Raw genomic sequence first — 19,838 nt, 5'->3', positions numbered from 1 at the left:
CCCAGCGAACCACTGATTTCTCAGAATAGGCCATCAATAGTAGATAGGCAAGACTCCACCGCTTGGGACCCTTGCCAGTTTACTATATTGGTGGCTTATCCTGAAGGTAGGCCATCAATAGTTTAAAGCTGGAAAACCCCTTTGAGCTTCTCTTACAAAGTCTCCAACCCCATAATCAAGAGGCCTAATTCTGCAGAATGTTAAATAAAAGTAAAAATCAGTTCCAGTCCCATACTGCTGGTAGTATTATTCCCCTCCATGTCTTGTGTTTATCAAATTGCAATGATGCTTCATACAAGGACACATGCTGGCTGTAACAGTGATGTGTGCATGTATGACACTTTGGAGGACTCTGGTTTTGATGACATAGGAATGGTGTCAAACTTAACGGGAATATATCAGCAATTAGAGAAACACATTCCATTTTTCTGTTTTTATTTTCTGATTGTAGATTTTTTTATTCATTACAATGGGGCGGCCATCTTTCTTAAACTGCATTTAGAGAGATGCTTTACAGAGGCTTTATGGGCCATTCACAAGAGAGGACCCATTCACTTCTATAGGGGACTATTCTGTGATATGTGCAGAGGTCATTGTGCAGGGAAGGGGAGTTGATAATCACAGTTTTTCACCTATTGTGAATGGCTAATCCTGTGTTATCTACATATAGGTGTTACCTTTCAGTATAATCCTGCCTGTGATGTTAGATGAGTGCTGCAAAGTTTTCTCCACAGAACAGGAAGAATCAGACTATTATTAGGCTCTGTGATCCATGTGAAAAATGCAGGATTTTAGTTTTTTTTTATATATTTGGAAAATGAAAAAAAAAAAATCACCAAAACTTAAAGTTTTTTAAAGGGGTTTTCCTTGGAAAATAGTATTGATGAACTATCGTCAGGATACGTCATCAATAGTTGATCGGTTGGGGTCTGTCACTTGAGACCCTGACCGATCAGCTGAGTAGGTGCATGCTGTCAGAGCCGCAAATACACAGAGGTCAGAGCAAAAGCCGTGGAAGCCTCCGCACCGACCTCCGTGTAGTGACTACTTCTTGTAACTACATGTACAGCTCTCATTTAAATCAATGGGAGCCGTGCCTATAGTTACAAGCGCCGGCCACTACACGGAGGTTGGCACGGAGGCTGCCGCTCCAGCTTCTGTGTATTTGCGGCGACGACAGCTGATTGGTTGGGGTCCCAAGCGACAGACCCCAGACAATCAACTATTGATGACCTATCCTGATGATAGGTCATCAATAGTATTTCCTTGGGAAACGCCTTTAACACAAAATGTGATTTATATAATAGGTCATTTTCTGATGACACATTCCTTTTAAAATATATATGTGTATGACAAATATATTTTTTCAAATATCCTGCATTGTTTGGCCCTTCTTTTATCTTAACTTTATCTGTTAGCTTAAGTGAAGAGATGCTTTATATTCTCGGGCGTGCTGTAGAAAAGGCAAGCTTTTACAGATATCTATCTTCCAATAGACAGCATCTCCAACAAATGGGGTTTTCCAGTTTCATTAAGTGATGCTTATCACTAAGAAATGCAATCATTGCTTTACCATTATGAAGGTTCAACTGCTAGAACCTCCCCGATCCTGAGAATTAAATGACACGAGCCCTGCTTTTACGCTATGTTCCCCTTACAGTTTTTACAGCACAGTGGTGCTCCGGGCCACCCAACATTCATGACACTATCAAGTACGACTCCATTGAAGTGTTAACAACAACCTATTCTTATCTTCTCTTGTCTTGTAGATATCAACGAATGTAAAATGATTCCAGCTCTTTGTAAATACGGTAAATGTAGAAACACTATTGGTAGCTTCAAGTGTCGCTGTGACAACGGTTTTGCCCTGGATGCTGAGGAAAGAAACTGCACAGGTAAGTGTTCATTTATACAGCATCATGATTCTAGAATGTTATGAAAGAGAAATCATAATTTACCCAATGTCATCTTTGCAGATATTGATGAATGCAGAATATCCCCTGATGTTTGTGGACAAGGAAACTGCATCAACACTCCTGGAGACTTTGAGTGTGACTGCTTTGAAGGCTATGAAAGTGGATTCATGATGATGAAAAACTGTATGGGTGAGTGATGCTCGTGTAAAATGTGAAATTCGATTTCTAAAAATTGTACAGTGCATTTTGTGTGAAATATCTTTCTATCTTATTGGCTTGTTGAAATGAGGTAAGAGGACATTTTGCAGTATTGGTTATTTATTCTGTTCATTAGGCGTTGCCTTCATCTAGAGTCCTGTCCTTCTGACAGATATCCTAAATAAAATGCAGTTTTAGGGTGCCTACCCACTGGCGATTTTTTTTTTTTCCTGCGATGCTAAATTGCATTTTTTCTGAAGAGCAATTAGCATAGAATGTGTTCTTGTCCATTTGGGTTTTTTTTTTCGTTTCGTTGCAATTTTTCACATAGGAACTGTCAGTTGCATATGTCTCCTTATTTTTCTCTTAATGCACCCATGATTGTCAATGGAAATTAGCAAAAAACACCGCGAAAAAGGCGCGGAAAACGTGTGGAAAACGCACGAAAAACGCTGCGTTTTTCACGCACGAAAATCAGCAACGCCAGTGGGTAGGCGCCCTTACAATAATTTATTATTACAGACCTCTTTGACATGGTATGTTTAAAAAAAAACAAAAAAACATCCTGTTCTGTTCTGCAGATATCGATGAGTGTGAAAGGAACCCACTCTTGTGCCGTGGAGGCATCTGCCTGAATACAGAGGGAAGCTTTAAGTGTGAATGCCCTGCTGGACATGAAGTGTCACCTGATGGTTCTTCTTGTTTGGGTATGTTGGATACATTGTGGTACATTCAAACTGTAGTCCTAACCAAACAGTCTATTTAATACATCCAGATGGTTAATTTTGTTCAAAGGCAGTAAATAGCCATAGTTATGCCATATGTTTATGTGTATGAACAACAGAAACCCACAAAAATTAGAGATAATTTCTTCCTAACTAATCTGCTCTGCAGATCAGCCCATTGAAGTTTACAATTCAGTACACAAAATAATATTTGCTCTGTTTTCCAAGAGTTCAGTTTGGCAGTGAAACTGCATCAGTTTGAATACACCCGTAGGCCCCTTTCACATAACTGTAATGCAGAAACATTTTAGCGCCTGTGTTATGGCTGCAACACCGAGAACTTCTGTGGTTCAACTGAACTGAATTCTAACCAGTTTTATGTGTAACACATATGCAGTTACATGCATAATTTGCTAGGAACATCACATGTTCTACCGCACCCCAAATACTTATAGCCCAAAATCACAGGCAAACTTTGACTCTCCGACAGGTGCTAAGCATCCTTGAGTAGTGACATGCTGACAATCATGTTTCAAGGAATTAGGTCCATGTAGGAAAGCCATTTTATTATGTCCCAAAACACCATATTTAATTTTTATTGCCTTTTCACATTGTGTTCTGCAGTGCCCATTCAAGGTTGGTAACAGGAAGATTTCCAGATATACAGTTTACACTTAACAGATGTCTCTGAGTGTAATTTGTCACCCATAGGTGTCCATGTAATAAAAACATGCATTACATGATATACATTTGTTTACTGGATACCTCTGTATGGAATAATGTAGCCTGCTTCGCTATTCCATGAGTAAATAAAATGGTATTTCCAACATATATTGGAAAACCAAGTGAACACTCATTTGGCTTGTCTGTAAAATGGGAGCCTATGGGTGCATTTGACATATGTGCCATGAGCTTTTCCGGGGCATTACGGCAAACAGGCAAAGGAAATGTAGTGAAAGAAGACTATTAAAATTATCCAGTTTCTTATACCGGTTTTCCTTTCCACTTCTACTAAACCACAGTATTAAAAAAATAATCTATTCACTTCATAATCCATGCTGTGGTGCTAGGGACTGTAGGCCATCTACCTCTTGTGTAATGCAGAGTGTAGAGGTGGCAAGTATTAATATGCTCCATTAGTCCTACATTTCTGTTTTCATTGACACTGGTATGTGGAGATTTAGAGGCTCAACCATCCGGTGTTGAGCAATATTTATTTGGGTGGTGCCTACCAAGAATCACACTTGAAGAAATTATATAGTGTGCTTAACAGCTGCTTTGTTCTCGGAGTTATCAGCAGTGTCCCGCTGAGCTGATAGCTCCGAGGAACAGCAGGAGCGCTGACAGCTGCTTTGTTCTCTGAGCTTTCAGCTGGTATCCTGCTGAGAAGTCTCAGCGGGATACCAGCTGGAAGAATGCTATCAGTGCCGCCCTCTGAGAAAATCAGCATGCGGCGCTGATAACAGTTATCAGTGATTTCTAGCTTGCTAAAAATCAGCGATGAACGAATAGTGCACAAACAGTGCACGATGGCAGCGCATGTAGACACAACGATTATCGCCCAAAAGGTGGCTTTTGAGCGATAACGGTTGTGTCTAAATGGGCCTTAAGATCTACTGTCTTTTATAAATGGTTGGTAAACTGCTTTCTTGTCGTGTTCTCGCCATATATAATGGGAAAAGTAAGTTCTAAATTCCCATGAAATGTTATACATACTTGTATGAAATTCTAAAAAGGGAAGAACCCATATTCAGTGAGCCCTTGGCAGTGTAATTAATAGTTTGTACTGTAGATGCTATTTGGGATAAGGAGATGGAAGTGCGCTCAGCTTACATTCTGCACTGCTGCCTCGGGACCTTTAGTTTTGTTATAGTAATAAAATCTTTGTACTAGGCTTTTCAGTGAGGATAAACATATCATAAATTTTATGTGTTTCAAATCATGTCGTTATCAAATCCAGGCATCTCCGATGCTAGGCTTGTCCTTGTTTCTTATGGCAAATTTCCATCCTTTCTCTAGATATCAACGAGTGTGGGCATAGCACTGATCTGTGCAGAAATGGACGATGTATAAATTTGATCGGGAGATACCAGTGTGCATGTGATCCGGGATACCAGACAACCCTTGATAAACTCGCCTGTGTTGGTAAGTGGTGTTTTTATGGCAATTCATCTCAAGTGTATATATTGTAGTCATATATTTAAATTTTCTAATTTATATTTGACTTTATTTTAATTTCATTGCTGCGCTTTTCCTTCATTCTCCAAGAGCTTCCAGACAACTACTCCTTATTCAACTACTCTTATTCTTATAACTGTAACACCTTTTTCTTTTTCAGATATTGATGAGTGTGAACATTACAACGGTGGATGTGACTCAAACTGTACCAACTCTGAAGGAAGTTATGAGTGTAGCTGCTCAGAAGGTTATGCATTAATGACTGATCACAGAACCTGTACTGGTAAGTCTTTTGCTTATTCTGATGTATACCATATTGGAAAAATCGTAAGATGGATATTTCAGACTTAGTGACACTGATACTGAATTTACTTTTTAGTGTTACTTAAAATACTAGTAGTTAAGTGGCTTTGGTGTTGGCCATATAATATGAATATCTGACATACAAAAATAAGGTATAAACAAGCCATGACTTGCATATGTTAACTTTTAAGTGAAAGAAAGAATGCTTCTAATCAGTCCAAATATGGAAAACTACAACAAGGAACTGCAATCATGGTGACAAGTTATTACCTAAACTGCTCAAACTGGACCGGCCAGTGAAGCGGAGCACCTGCCTCTAAAAGGCGTAACCATGCTGTCAGAGTCCATGTCCAAGATGAACAAGCAACACCAACCACACAACACCAAGCCATAGAGCACTAGAATACTAGGTACAAAGTACAGGGAAACTAATCACAAAGCCTCTGGATACAGAACCGCCAAACACAGGTCCACAGAATGCTGGTCAGAACACAGGAAGTATAACATTGCATCCTTTACACTAAGTGGCCGGTTTAAATGCCCTCACAGAGAAACTGATAGGCAACCCAACTAGCTTATCAGTGCTGGAATTAAAGGGAAATGTTAATCCCTCAGTATCCAATCCTAAGTAACACTCTACATGCCCTGCCCGGTGCATCACGTGGTCCAGGGCTGATGTTGATACATTACCCCAGACCAGTGCCAGTAACCAGGAAGTCACATTGCAGTTAACGCTGTGACACTGTTGCCTTTGATCCCCATAGTTGATTTATAGTCTAAAATTGCCTAACCATCTGATTATTATTTTGCTTTATTTTTAAGTTTATGGCTATTTGAGGCTTGTAATGGGTTGATAGACCAGTTGATATAGAACTAAGCAATCATTTGAACACATGTTGGAAAATTTTTGTCAGATTCTAAATAATAAATGCAAGAGCGTATGTACATATTTGTCAGATTTAGATTACCTTTATATCAATAGAATAAAACACAAAGGTTTGATTGGTAGGGGTTAGACCACTAGGAACCCCCACTGACCATGATCATGCCCCCCTTTTATAATTCTAAGCCTAGGGGAATGAGGAGAGTATGTATAAGTGATATGGAAACAGCCGAGTGCTGTCATGGCTCTTTCCACATCTTTGATAAGATAAAATGTTCATGTGTAGACTACTCTCTGGTCTGCTTTTCCCCTTGCCTCTTTCATAATATACAAGGAACACATTCTCTTGATTGGTGGAGGTTCCAACTGTTGGTTCCATACCAATAAAAAATATTCAGTAACACAGTGATTTCCTTATAAAAAAAACTGACCCCATAAACGTCTAGCAGTGTAATCAGCTTGTCCTTGCTGAATCTGCTATATGAAAAGAATTGTCCTGACTGATCATTGGCAAAATTCATATGATATATCTACATTGTGCAGACAACTGATATCCTACAGTTTATTATAAATATCATAATAAGCTAATACGGGTAAAATATGCGTAGTGCCCATTACACCTAGCATAAAATCTATAGTGTAACCCCTGCTGGAGTGAACATGGAAAATACTAAAGGTGTTTTTCTAATTAACCGACTTACTGACCCACATTGGTGTGAGGTGAAGCAGACACGTTTTGCGCCAAGATCAAGTCATCAAACATAAAAGTCTATTTATAAGAACATAGATTTATTGTGTGAATACTGACAGCCTTTTCTCTATTTGGAAAAGAATGTTAGTGTTAGAACAAAACAGGCCTCAAGTGGCTTCTAAGCCTAACTGCATATGAGAAAGGGTAGTATTTATATATCCTGATATTACAGCCTATGGTGCAGGAAGCAAAAGTGGGATGACTTATACTAACTTATATAGTAAGTCTTTCAGTCGTGCCTATAGATCACATTGTTACTCAGTTATGTCTTAACAGTATCTGTTTCTAGGTAGGGTGACAACCAATATAGCTTTCTTTACAGCAGCTACTGGGATTTATCATCCAGTTATCCCAGACCCCTTAACACTAAATGTTGATATGTTATGATGGTCTGGCACGAGTGGCGTTCTGGCCCCGCCCCCTTCTATGCGTCATCGCGTAGCTCCGCCCCGTCACGTGTGCCGATTCCAGCCAATCAGGAGGCTGGAATCGGCACACGTGACGGGGCGGAGCTACGCGATGACGCGTAGAAGGGGGCGGGGCCAGAACGCCGCTCATGCCAGACCGAGCCGAAGGCAGAAGACCCTTCTGCGCAAGCGCGTCTAATCGGGCGATTAGACGCTGAAGTTAGACGGAGCCATGGAGACGGGGACGCCAGCGCAGGGAAGGTAAGTGAATAACTTCTGTATAGCTCATATTTAATGCACGATGTATATTACAAAGTGCATTAATATGGCCATACAGAAGTGCTGAACCCCACTTGCTTTCGTGAGACAACCCCTTTAAGTATGACGTTCAGTTTGCAGTTATCTTAGAGATTATGTTGTAAGTCATTTTCTCAATCAACAAGAGCAGTGAAAGAAAATGAGACCTCTGTGAGAATGCAGCAGGCCCTCTGCAGCACAGAGCACAGTAAGCTGATTGCTGGTTGTCAGTCCCGCACCACCCACATTTGTAGTTAGGAAATGTAATAAAATCCTGATTGTGTCCTGTAACTCCTATATCTCCTTCCTTTCCTCTGCTGTAACCAGGGCCATTTTACTATCTTAGTGAGCCAGTACATGAGTGCCCCTGCCCCCATGCTGTCCTCCACCCTCTCTGTTCCCAAACCTTTTTTTTGCCTTTAAAAAACAATATAAACTCATGCTCCCTTTTACCCAGCAGGCTGCACAACCCTCTACAGCTTTCTCAGTTTCCTCTCACTTCCAGTTTGAGCATTCACATACTTACCTAAGCACATGATCACGGCGACCAATCATTGCCTCAGCGTTACTGAGGCCGGTGATTGGCTGCAGTAATCATGTGCTTTAGGTAGTCTGGTGACCACTCAAACCAGAAGTGAGCAGAGACTTCTATGACTGGAGATATGCAACTGGTGAATATACCTTTCTTTCTTTTTTTCCAAGCAACCCTACAGGGAGCTGGTGGCTTCCTACTTTGCAGTAGTTTAAACCGTTTCTGCATCCTGAGGACATGGATACAGTTTAAGGTGGTGCCACTGTCACGTAGCCTGATGTAGGTGCACCATTTACTTCATGGTTAAAGCAGCCCTAGCTGTAACTAGGGTTTCACATATCTCTCCTCCCACCTACCTGCTATAAACAGTACATTGCACATTTCCCCTCCTGCTGTAATTATATTCAGAGTCCCGTCAGTCTACCCGACTGACATTGTCTTCAAGAATCATAGCCCTTCATCACTGCAATGTAGAAACCAAACAGTGAAAAATTTTTAATGGCATCCAATTGCAAAAGAGTTTTTTATGTAAAAATACATGGATTTAAATGAAAAGCTCAACGAAGGTATCCAAAGCCTTTGTTTTTTTTAGTGACGTTATATCATCCAGGAATTTCAGTAAAATCCTAATCGTGCCGCAATGTCAGTATTTACCTACTTGAAAAAAGCCAAAAGGGTGTTGGAGTTTCTGAGATGATTGGATTTCAATGAGACTTGCCGTGTCCGTGACTAGCCGAAGTCTTACATGAAACTACTTCTTATTAATTAACTGACGGGAGTTTATGGACATCAGTGTGCAAAGAGCCAAGATGTGATGAGATGTGATTTTACCTTGACATTATACCACTTTCCATTTTGTTCTCATTTAGACATTGATGAGTGTGAAACTAATCCAAACATTTGCGATGGAGGCCAGTGCACAAACATACCCGGAGAGTACCGCTGTCTTTGCTACGATGGATACATGGCATCAATTGATATGAAAACTTGTCTAGGTGAGTTACAACTATTTATGTTACAGTTTACGGGAAGATTTGTATGTTCAAATGCATGGCAGATATGTGGCTGTAAAGTGCCATTTATGTGCAAGCATGTCTCTGTACTGTTTTCCAGTTAGTGTTGCAGCAATGGAAGTGCCTGTAAATTACTCGATTACACATCACAAAGCTGCTTTTCATTGTAAACTCGTTTATTACCAATTTAGGAATGAAACTTTCATTGTAAAAATACCCCCACTGAAGTAAATATTCTCCATATAGGATGCCAGTTCTGCAGTTCATCAGTAAGCATTCTTCTAAATACCAATGTACCACATGCAGTGCTGTTTCTTAGGCTGTACAATATCTATCCCTAGGATTACAGCTGATAGCTGTACGGAATGTCTATTAAATGTCATTCTTTTCCGTATATAAGTCAGAGCTGAACTAGGCTTAGCTCATTTAAAGGAACACTAAGCATAGAAAATGCATTAAAATAAAAAAGAAATTCCTTCCTTAGTGCCCTTTTCTCCCGGTTCATCTTGTATTACAATAAAAACTGAGAAATGCATAAATAAATACGTCTGTATGTCCCCCATCCTCCTTCTCACTGTCCTGTATGAACAGACAACTAGCTGCAGCAGGAGCCTCCCCCCTTTGCCTGTTTGCACTAGAGGCCAAAAATTGTTAGGCCATTGATTAAACATCCCATTGATTAAACCTCACCCAATCAGTAAAAAAATGTAACCGAGCAATTGGGGAATTCCTCTTGTGTTCTCTGCTGGACTTCTACAAGACTGCTTATTTCGAGAACTTGCAGAAAATCCTGCAGGCTGACAAAAAAAGTGGGCAAGTTTATTACTTTTTACTGTTATCATTCATATTTAGGTTTAGTGTACCTTTAGGCCTTAGTCAGACGGGCGTTTTTTCGCGCGATTTGCGCATGCGTCCGGCGATTTTTTAAAACCATTGCTTTGCAATGGCATCGGACACATGAGCGCTTTTTATGCGCTCGTCCAATAAATTATAGAACAGAAATCGCAGATCGCACCTATCTGCGATCTGCGATTCCTGTTCTCTTCTCTATATGCGCTCAATGGGGCCGGCGGCAGCAGCGCCGACCCCATTGAGAACATATAGAAGACAAATCATTCTTCTTTGCCACAGCTGTAACAGCTGTGGCAGACAAGAACGATGTTTGCCCATTGAATTCAATGGAGCCGGCAATACAGCCGGCTCCATTAAAAGCAATGGGCTGCCGGCGTGCGCGGGATGAATTGTCGGGAAGGGCTTAAATATATAAGCCCTTCCCTGCAATTCATCCAGAAAAGTGTTAAAATAAAAAAAATATATATACTCACCTGCTCCCGGCAGCCGGAGTTCCGCGCGGCTGGCCTGCAGTGGGTGTGAAGGGGGTGTGAGTCAGACCTGCCCCCTGATTGGCTCAGCGCTGGCAGCACTGATAGCATTGTATGCAGCCTGTGGCAGAACAAAGCAGATGTATTTAGAGAACAGACCACCCGCTGTTCACTGAAGACATGCAAATGAAGCCAGTTAGCTTCATGTGTCAAAATCTCTGACGCATTTTGAGCGATCATTTTTGCGTGTAAATGGGGCTCTAGTTTCAAACCCCTATTTGCTGTGCCAGAAATTGCAATAGAAATTACACATGGCGATAGAGGAGCACAGCCAAGTTTTGTTTTTTATTTATAATAGGATTTATTTAAAGCTTTACTCACATCTGTTTTGTGATATTCCGTTTTCCATTCCATCATGGGAACGGCCCAACGGATCCTATTGACTATGATGGGGTCCGTTAGGACTTCCACCATGCTGCCTGACATTACCGCTAAAAAAATAGCTCTGCATGCTGTGCTATGTTGTGCTGAATCTGCGATGCAGATGTGAAGAAAGCCTAAAGCGTAGCCCGTAATGGCAGACAGGACCATATTAGTTCAACTTGCATATAAATGAGTCAATAAGGTGCATATATTTTGGACATGATGGTTTGATAAGATTAACAAACATGATCAAATTATGGAGTAACAGTCTAGTTATTTAATTGAATGTTGCTTTCATACTGGTAGGATGTGCTGGCAGTAAAGTAAAGCTAAAATGATCTCAGAGATCTAGCAATAACAGTTTTGCTTGAATTCTCCTGGCTGTGTAATCTAATCTGCTTGGAAGCCTGTTCTGTATACAGATGTTGTCTGCGTACTTCATGGTTCTTACTCTACATGACAAGTGCATTTTGTTTCAGATGTTGATGAGTGTGAACTCCATTTAAACATCTGTCTAAGTGGAAGCTGTGAGAACACCAAAGGCTCTTTCATCTGTCATTGTAATCCTGGTTACTCGGGCAAGAAAGGAATCACTGGATGTACAGGTAATAGATGCTATACAGTTTCTGCAGTAGAAAGTTTCTCTTCACCATGTACTCAAGTTTTTGGCTTTGCATTGGAGCAATCATACACTAGTTGTGTTAGTCTTACTTCATGCTGTGGTAAACATCTACAGAAGACCTACTTTAGTAAAAGTTGCCTATTACTTACAACAACATATGAAAACTAACACAATAGGAAAGTAGAAGTGTTGCTCAACCAATCAGATTCCAGCATAATACAGGTTAGAAGGTGTAAACAGTAGTCAGTGAAGTAGGCATATATCTATGCACTGGAGCAACCATACACTAGTTGAGTTAGTCTATGCTTACTTCAGTGGTAAACACCTATAGAAGAACTACTTTAGTCTATATTCACATAAAATATTGCCCATAATGGTATTATTGCATTTATGGGGGCAGTATAATTTCTATAACATGTCATTTGCACTCCATAATGAGCAGCCTAGTACAACAACAAAATATGAAAACTAGAACAATAGGAAAGTAGAGGTGTTGCTCAGCCAATCAGATTCCAGCATAGTACCGGTTGGAAGATGTGTAGTTGTTATGGGCAACAGTATTCATAATGAAGCGTGTGTATATATATATATATATATATATATATATATATATATATATAATATAATGAAATATATATATATATATATAAAATGAAATATATACACATATATACAGAGCTTTGAATAGGAGCTGTATGCACAAATGGTATAATATGTATAATATAGGTTGTTTGCAAAGGTCCTTTTTTCTTTACATATGTATCCACCCTTATTTATTATTCATTTTTTACATTTCCTTTTTTATCTTGTCTTATGTTAACTTTGAGGAAATATTGGATGCAATGTATAGTTGTCTTTCTGGAAAGAGCTGTGTAGAGCTGGGAAGCAGAGCGGGCCTGTATTGTGTCCAACAACAACAAAAATAGATTCAATTTTCTTGGATAAAAAAGTGGAGGAAGTGAAATTACTATAGTACAATGTATTGAGAAGACTGCGGGGCACACAAGTCATGTGAAGGTGGAAGAACATTCTGTTGGGATTCTAAGATATTATTAAAGGGGTTCTCTGAGCTAACAATGATCTTCTAAATGTAGAAAAAGTGGTAAAATAAAAAAAGAAGGTATACTCACTGGTTTGAACCTCTTTCACTCCAGCATCCTGTTCTCTCCACAAGCTACAGTGATGATGCACTCATATCTTAAGCCTCTTACACACGAGCAATGCGTCCTGGAGGCAGCTGGAGTGGTGGTATAGGTTTTTTTATGTTATATATTTTCCTACATTCACCAAAAAAAAGATCTCAGACAAACCCTTTAAGCAGTCATGTTTTTACCTATTAGGTCGGCCATATTTACTACAGTACATGCAGCCTACTGGATACATTTCCTTTCCTTTTTGAAAGCCAAGCAACAGAAAGGATTTAAATACTGTTTTCCTTATTTTTCCTAGAATCTAAAGGGCAACCTTTCACTGCAGCTTTCTGCACAAAAGTTTAGAGATTAAATGAACTGAAGGCATTAGCTCTAAAACACATACCATATTTTTGTACATCTGGAGCCACTGCCTGTTACTGACATGAAAACTGATTCGGGTCCAAAACATTGCTAATCTTACTCAGAAATGAAAACGTGCATTTTACAGCATGGAAATAAGAGCACCTAGCGGTGTGTTCTACTAGTAGACTGAGATATAAAAATCATCTACTTGCTTTACAGTACATTAAAATACCATCATCAGTAGTACACACAGGTCCAAAAGATAACACTGAGGCTTGGCAGACCATAAGTCATTACTTTCTCCCTTCTAGCTGTCCTCATCCTCATTCCCATTAGGAAATGTGTGAAAATGTATAGGTTTAAATAAACACTCTGGGAAAAATCGCTAACCTGTGTCAATTTATTACAGGGTCTACGGGATAGTGCAGAATACCAAAATAGAATCTGTGTGTCGTGCACGCTTTTGCCCAGAGTATTCCTTTTATAGTAAGGAAACACATGCTTACAACATGAAGTACCACTTCCCTTTACAGTTCCACATCTAGAGAAAAGACTTCTACTTGATTTCCAGAATTATTAATGGATGACATTGTTGCCAGACCAGTTACATCCCTCTGGGGAAGAATTGCGTTTTTAAGAGTAACTGCACTTTTAAAAAACTTTTGATATGTCAGAGCAACATGTCAAAAGTTTTGAACAGGGGGTCCCAGTGCTGAAACCCCTGCTGAAATGAAAGGGCTGCAGCGCTCACCCAAACGCTTTGCCCCTTTGGCTATCTTCACAATCTGTCGGCTCCTCTTGGCAGCTGACTACGAATGCATATACTTTTATAGACATCTGTGTGTTCATCTTCAGCTGCCAAGAGAAATTTGTGTGATCACACAGTGTTAAAATTCCACTGTGCATTTTTGCCGCAAATCCGCTGCACGATTTGCAAGAAAATCTTCATTGCATGCAAATTTGTCATGGATTTGGCTGGTCATTGAAATGGATAAATTCGGCTGTGAAAATCTACAGCAATTAACATGATTTGCATTTAAAATCCACACCATGGATCAATTTACAAACCCAATTACCAAAAAGTTGCAACGGTGCGTAAAATGCAATTTAATGTAAAGAAAAAAGTAATGTAAGGATTTTGAAATCTCGTATAACCATGAGATTCAATGAATTTATTGAATGGCCGAGCGCTGCCTGTGATTGGCTGAGCGCTGGGACCAATCAGAAGCCGTGCTCAGCTGTCATTCAATGAATGGCTGAGCGCTGCCTGTGATTGGCTGAATGCTTAGCCAATCAGAAACAGCCCTTTCAGTAGGTGGGGGTTTTAAATCCCCGCCTGCTGAAAGAACTTCACTACAATGTCGGGGACCAAGTGGCTAGACGCGCCTCAGCCCTGACAACGGCGGAGAGGTGAATATATGTTTTCATTTTTTACACAAACCAGGGATGATTTTCAGGGAAGGGCTTATATTATAGCCATTCCCCGAAAATCACTGCAGGGGTTGCCAGCAGCCCCTTTTGTTTCAATGGGGCCGCTGGCAGCAGTGGTGTCCCCATTAAATGCAATGGGAGAACATCACGATCCTCTTTCACAGCTGTGAGAGCTGTGGCAGGGGATTCTTTAGTCCACAAGGGGAGTCCTCTTGTCACTGAACACTATGACAGTGCTGTCACAGTGTTCAGTGACAAGGGGACTCTCCGTGGGGTATATTGACATGCAGCACGGACCTATGCCTGCACGCATGTCCTATGTTTTGCAGGTATGTGCGTTTGTATGCCTGTAAAACACGGACATGTGAACACACCATAGGAAAACACAGGGTTCAAATGGAAGCATGGGTGTGCGCGCACGATTGTACGCACATAAACACGCTCGTCTGAAGGAGCCCTTACTTGCAGCTATTGAAAGCGTTTGGTAGAGCTGATTGCTGCTAAAAGTGGACGTGTACTTCATTAAATTAAAGGATTAATTTACTTTTTCTCCCTGCACTGTGGATATTTACCCAGCGTGCTCAATAAAATACATGAATGGGACAATTGTTTGTATTACAAGTTTAGTTGGATTGTGTTTGTCTATAATTGTGCGTTAGATAACAAACATTTTACAGTGTTTGTAATCAGTGCAGAAATCCAGATATTTCCTAAGGGCGCCCACCCACTGGCGTTTGCGATTTTCGTGCGTGAAGAACGCAGCGTTTTCGCGGCGTTTTTCCCGCGTTTTCCGCGGCGTTTTTTGCCGCGTTTTCGCGGCGTTTTCGCGGCTTTTCCATTAATTTCCATTGACTTTCATGGGTGCATTAGGAGAAAAATAAGGACACATATGCAACTGACAGTTCCTATGTTAAAAAACGCAACGCAACGCAAAAAAAAACGCCAGTGGACAGGAGTACATTCAATTCTAATTGCTCTTGAGAAAAAACGCAAAACGCAAAGAAAAAAAAATCGCCAGTGGGTGGGCGCCCTAAGGGTTCACTTACTTTTTCTTGCAACTCTATCTGTCCCAACTGTGAATAGACAAAGAATATAATATGAGGGTGCCTACCCACTAGAGTTTTTTTTCCCTGCGAAATTTGCAGCATTTATTTGTCTGCAGGGGTCTATGGGACTTGTAATGTTAAAATTGCGATCGCGCAAAATCGCAATTTACCGCGAAATTGCGGTAAATTGCGATTTTGCGCGATCGCGATTTTAACATTACAAGTCCCATAGACCCCTGCAGGGAAAAAAATTCTGCACATTTCGCAGGGAAAAAAAACTCTAGTGGGTAGGCACCCTTAATTAGTAGAAACCTTACTATTTTAGAAATTTGCCCAACGGTTCTGTTGTTATTGTCCTTTGAGCTTCTTTAGGTTTAGCCTAAATATTTCAGCTCCCCTGTCATTGTGGATTGTTTCCATGTTCACAAATAAACATGCTTTATTTTCCTAATCACTCAGTTTCAGCGTCCACCCACTATCATACAGCACATTCCCAACCCACACAAAGCTTTTTTTTTCCCTAAGTAGATTTTAGAGGAGAGTTCAGAAAGAAAGTTTTGCTGTTACCTCTGTAACAGATGGAATGCCTGCAGTACTGAGACCATGAGATCCCTATGGAAAAATATAAAATATGACAACGAGCCATAAAGCCTTGGTAATTGCTAATTGCTAGTTTGTGATTTAATAGTTTGCCACTAATAACAATCCCTATTAGAGCGTATAATAATAGCTGGAAGGCAGAAGCATAAGTTAAAGCTTCTGGGCCCCAATGCAAAACCTGTAACAGGGCCCCCAACTATAATGCTTTATTCATAGTACTGGGCTCCCTATATGGAGAAGAGAGGCCTTATGGGCCCCCTAAGGTTCCTGGGCCCGGGTGCAACCGCATCCCCTATAGTCACGCCCCTGCTGGAAAGTACATGTAGAGAAGCATAAAGAGCTATATGGTTCCTTTCACTGAAGGAAGAAGTAAAGTTACAAAATAGTAATTGATTACTAGTTATGACTAGTGCAACTATTTATAACAATAAAAAATACATTGGGGCAGATTTACTAATCCTACCTAATAGTTAGTTAGTAATCTAGATCTATCACAGCAGCTACTTCTTGATGATACCCTGTTTCCCCGAAAATAAGACGTGTCTTATATTAATTTTTGCTCCCAATTATGCGCTACGTCTTATTTTCAGGGGGTGTCTTATTTTGCCGCGGCAAATCCGTCTGTGGCCACTAATTCCTCAATTGGTCAGCTTTCTGGACGAAATTTCTCAGAAATCTCGTCCATAATGGGACAGCAAATCTGTCACGGCAAAGCTGGGAGAAGCCGGTGTTGTGGTGCGGATTCACCGGCCACAGAAACGGAAAAGCGTGCAGCCAGGTCGCTTCAAAACAAGCGGCGGAAATCTCGCTGTTTATCGCTGTGGCCAAACTGCGAGATTTCCCCTGGAAATACGCTCTGTGAGAACCCAGCCTTAAGAATCACACACAGGTTGCCTGACTCACACACAGAGCCATAAAAAAATAAGGGCTATAAAGAACGTACAGTATGGACTTTTCCAGCCAGCAAGGGGAGCTCACAACAGCACACTCGTACAGCACATCAGGGACAGGATAACAGCAGACTGTCTGCAGATCTACCTATACATCTGGAGATAGGAGACAGCGGGGATGGCAGCAGGGGACAGGCCTCTTGACTTGCCTGCACACTTTACTATGCCTTACTATCGGGGGTGTCTTATATTTGGGGAAACACGGTAAATCTGGTGAATTTTTGACACTTTTATCAAACTTTATAATATCTATTGATTGGCTTAGTTTCAACCAACATTTTGGCACAATTTGGTGCAGGTTGCTTCATTCAAGCCTTGCCATCTTCAAGGCTTAGCTATGCCCCTTTCCCTTAAGCTATGGCCCTTTGTGTAGCAAGTTGCAATAGACTATTCTTTTTGGTGCATTTGCTTCATCTATAGGTCTAAAACTTGGTGCAATGAAATTTTGTGACAAGGTCTTGGTGCAATTACATTTGTAAATCTGCCACAGTGTTACTATGGATAATGGAATAGGAGGGTTTTATAATATCCCATTGGACTATAGGAAATGTTGAATGCTTTTAAATCTTTACTTTCCGTATTTCTCTACTAAACCTGTCTATACACATTAGATGAAGTCAGCTGAAATATTCGACCTCTACAAACATTGTGCATAATCTTGATGCCAGTGACTGACCTGATGTAATGGCATTTTGTCAAGCATCTTATCTAGTGCAATTTCACTCAGTATTGGGAGAGCGATAGCTAAAATGTGATCTCATAATCTCTGGAAGATTAACCCCTTGAGTGGCGGGTTTCCTACCACCCTGTCGTGCCCACCAGGGCAGGTTTTTTAAAATGGTCTAATCATTGAATTTCAACTAATTTTGCAGTTGTGTCTCAAGAGCTATAACTTTTTCATTTTTCCATTGACATTGCCATATAAGGGCTTGTTTTTTGCGGGACAAGTTGTGATTTGTTTTAAACAGGGGGGAGGAAAAAAAGAAATGGGGAAAAAAGAAAAAAAGGGGCCATGTCATTAAGGGGTTAAATAATGTATTAACTTCCTTCTCTGGGTCATTATGACGCATGGATACCACATGTGTGACTGTATTTTTGATTTTTTACAAAGTAAAGGGAGACAAGTGTTTTTATTTTTTTTTTTAATTTTTACCTTTTTTTTTTTTTTGTCCCTTTAGGGGACTTCCACAGGGACTCATCAGGACCCCTGATCACATTCCAGGGGTCCGATGGTGACAGCCCTTTACATGCTGCAGTGACAGCCCTTTACATGCTGCAGTCACATAGACTGCAGCATGTAAAGGGTTAACACAGCAGAGATCGGAGGTTTTCTCTGATTTCTGCTGTAAGAGCTAGTACCTAGCTGTCCTCTGACAGCTAACAACCAGCTCTCCCTGCCACAGAGACCATCGGCTTGCTTCTGACAAGCCGATGGTCTCTATGGCAACCTGTAAACAAAGCAGGAGGTTGCCGACATATCGGCAATATCTTCTGCTGGTTTTTCAAAGCCCTTGCACTGCTCTGTGTGGGTCTGTGCAGGCAGAGCACACTGTCACAGCTTGTGGCATTGTGCTCTGCAGCTCCCATAGTGATACATAGCCCGGAAATCTTCCGGGCTATGTCACTATGAGCAGTGGAGCTCCTCCCGGAAAATTTCCGGGCGTGCCACTCAAGGGGTTAAAGGGGTTGCCCACTTTATACTTAATACAAAATGGTTTTTTTTTGAGTGTACTATTATAGCCTTTATTAAATTGCTGTTCTTCTGTACTTATGAAGACATGTGCCCCACTCAGCCAACCTCCTTGTCCTGACCTGATACTGTAGCACTCTTGTACAAAACATGGCTGCTTATGGAAGGTCATGTGACCAAATACATCACTCATCCTCCTCCACTCTATCTGGGCTTGGTTCCGGTGCACAGTGTAGTACTTTGGAGCATGTGCACATATGACTTGGCACATCTATCATTGGCCTAAATTGAATAACACTATACTGTATATGGCAAGGGAATCTGACCATGTCAGGTCACATGTCCCTCTAGCAGTGGTCATGCTTTGGATAGAAGTTCTCTGATGACAGTGAAGAAGATTGTACTGAACAAGGGAGCGTGGCTTTACAAATGAAGAAATCAACTCAGATGTACTAATCAGATTATATCACTAATCTACAAATCTCATTATATTAGTTACTGACCTACTGCACTGTTTTCAGCACATTTTGAAAAATAGAAAGTGGCCAATTCCTTTAAGAACCAAGCAAGTTTTTAGTCACATTCCAAGAGCAATAACTTTCTTGTTTTTCTGTCAATGTACTGAAGCCTTACAAGGGCTCATTGCTTGATGGCTGAGTTTTATTTTTCAATGGCATCCTTTTGGAGTACATACATAGTACAGTTCAAAAGTTTTAAACAGGTGTGGAAAAAATGCGGAAAAGTAAGAATCCGTTCAAAAATAAAAGTGTTAGTTTATTTTTGTCAGCTAACAATATGAACACAAGACAAATCTAAATCAAATCAATATTTGGTGTGATCACCTTTCCTCTTAAAAACACCATCAGTTCTTATGGGTGTGCTTGTCCAAAGTCAGGGATTTTGTAGGATTATAGTCAGGTGTATGATTTACCAATTATACAAAACAGGTGATAACTATCACATTCATATGTAGGATGGAACAAATTCATTAACTAAAACAGAAACAGCTGTGTAGGAGACTTTAAGTGCGTAACAGCCAAACTCTGCTACGAAGG

The 19,838-nt window shown here is 40.5% G+C and overlaps 1 protein-coding gene across 1 annotated transcript in view; it reads left to right on the top strand.

The window, feature by feature from the left end:
* Positions 1-19,838, top strand: part of FBN1 (fibrillin 1) — a 209,834-nt gene that overhangs the window by 129,563 nt on the left and 60,433 nt on the right. Inside the window, exons 26-32 of the mRNA XM_066592616.1 lie at positions 1,770-1,895; positions 1,977-2,105; positions 2,696-2,821; positions 4,859-4,984; positions 5,178-5,300; positions 9,060-9,185; positions 11,428-11,553. Coding sequence (XP_066448713.1) covers positions 1,770-1,895; positions 1,977-2,105; positions 2,696-2,821; positions 4,859-4,984; positions 5,178-5,300; positions 9,060-9,185; positions 11,428-11,553 — 882 coding nt within the window. The remainder of the gene's footprint in view (positions 1-1,769; positions 1,896-1,976; positions 2,106-2,695; positions 2,822-4,858; positions 4,985-5,177; positions 5,301-9,059; positions 9,186-11,427; positions 11,554-19,838) is intronic.

This window comes from Eleutherodactylus coqui, chromosome 2 (genome assembly GCF_035609145.1).
Source record: "Eleutherodactylus coqui strain aEleCoq1 chromosome 2, aEleCoq1.hap1, whole genome shotgun sequence".
NCBI classification, from domain to species: Eukaryota; Metazoa; Chordata; class Amphibia; order Anura; family Eleutherodactylidae; genus Eleutherodactylus; species Eleutherodactylus coqui.
Note: the sequence above shows the minus strand (reverse complement) of the source record. Positions and strands in the feature narration are given on the sequence as shown.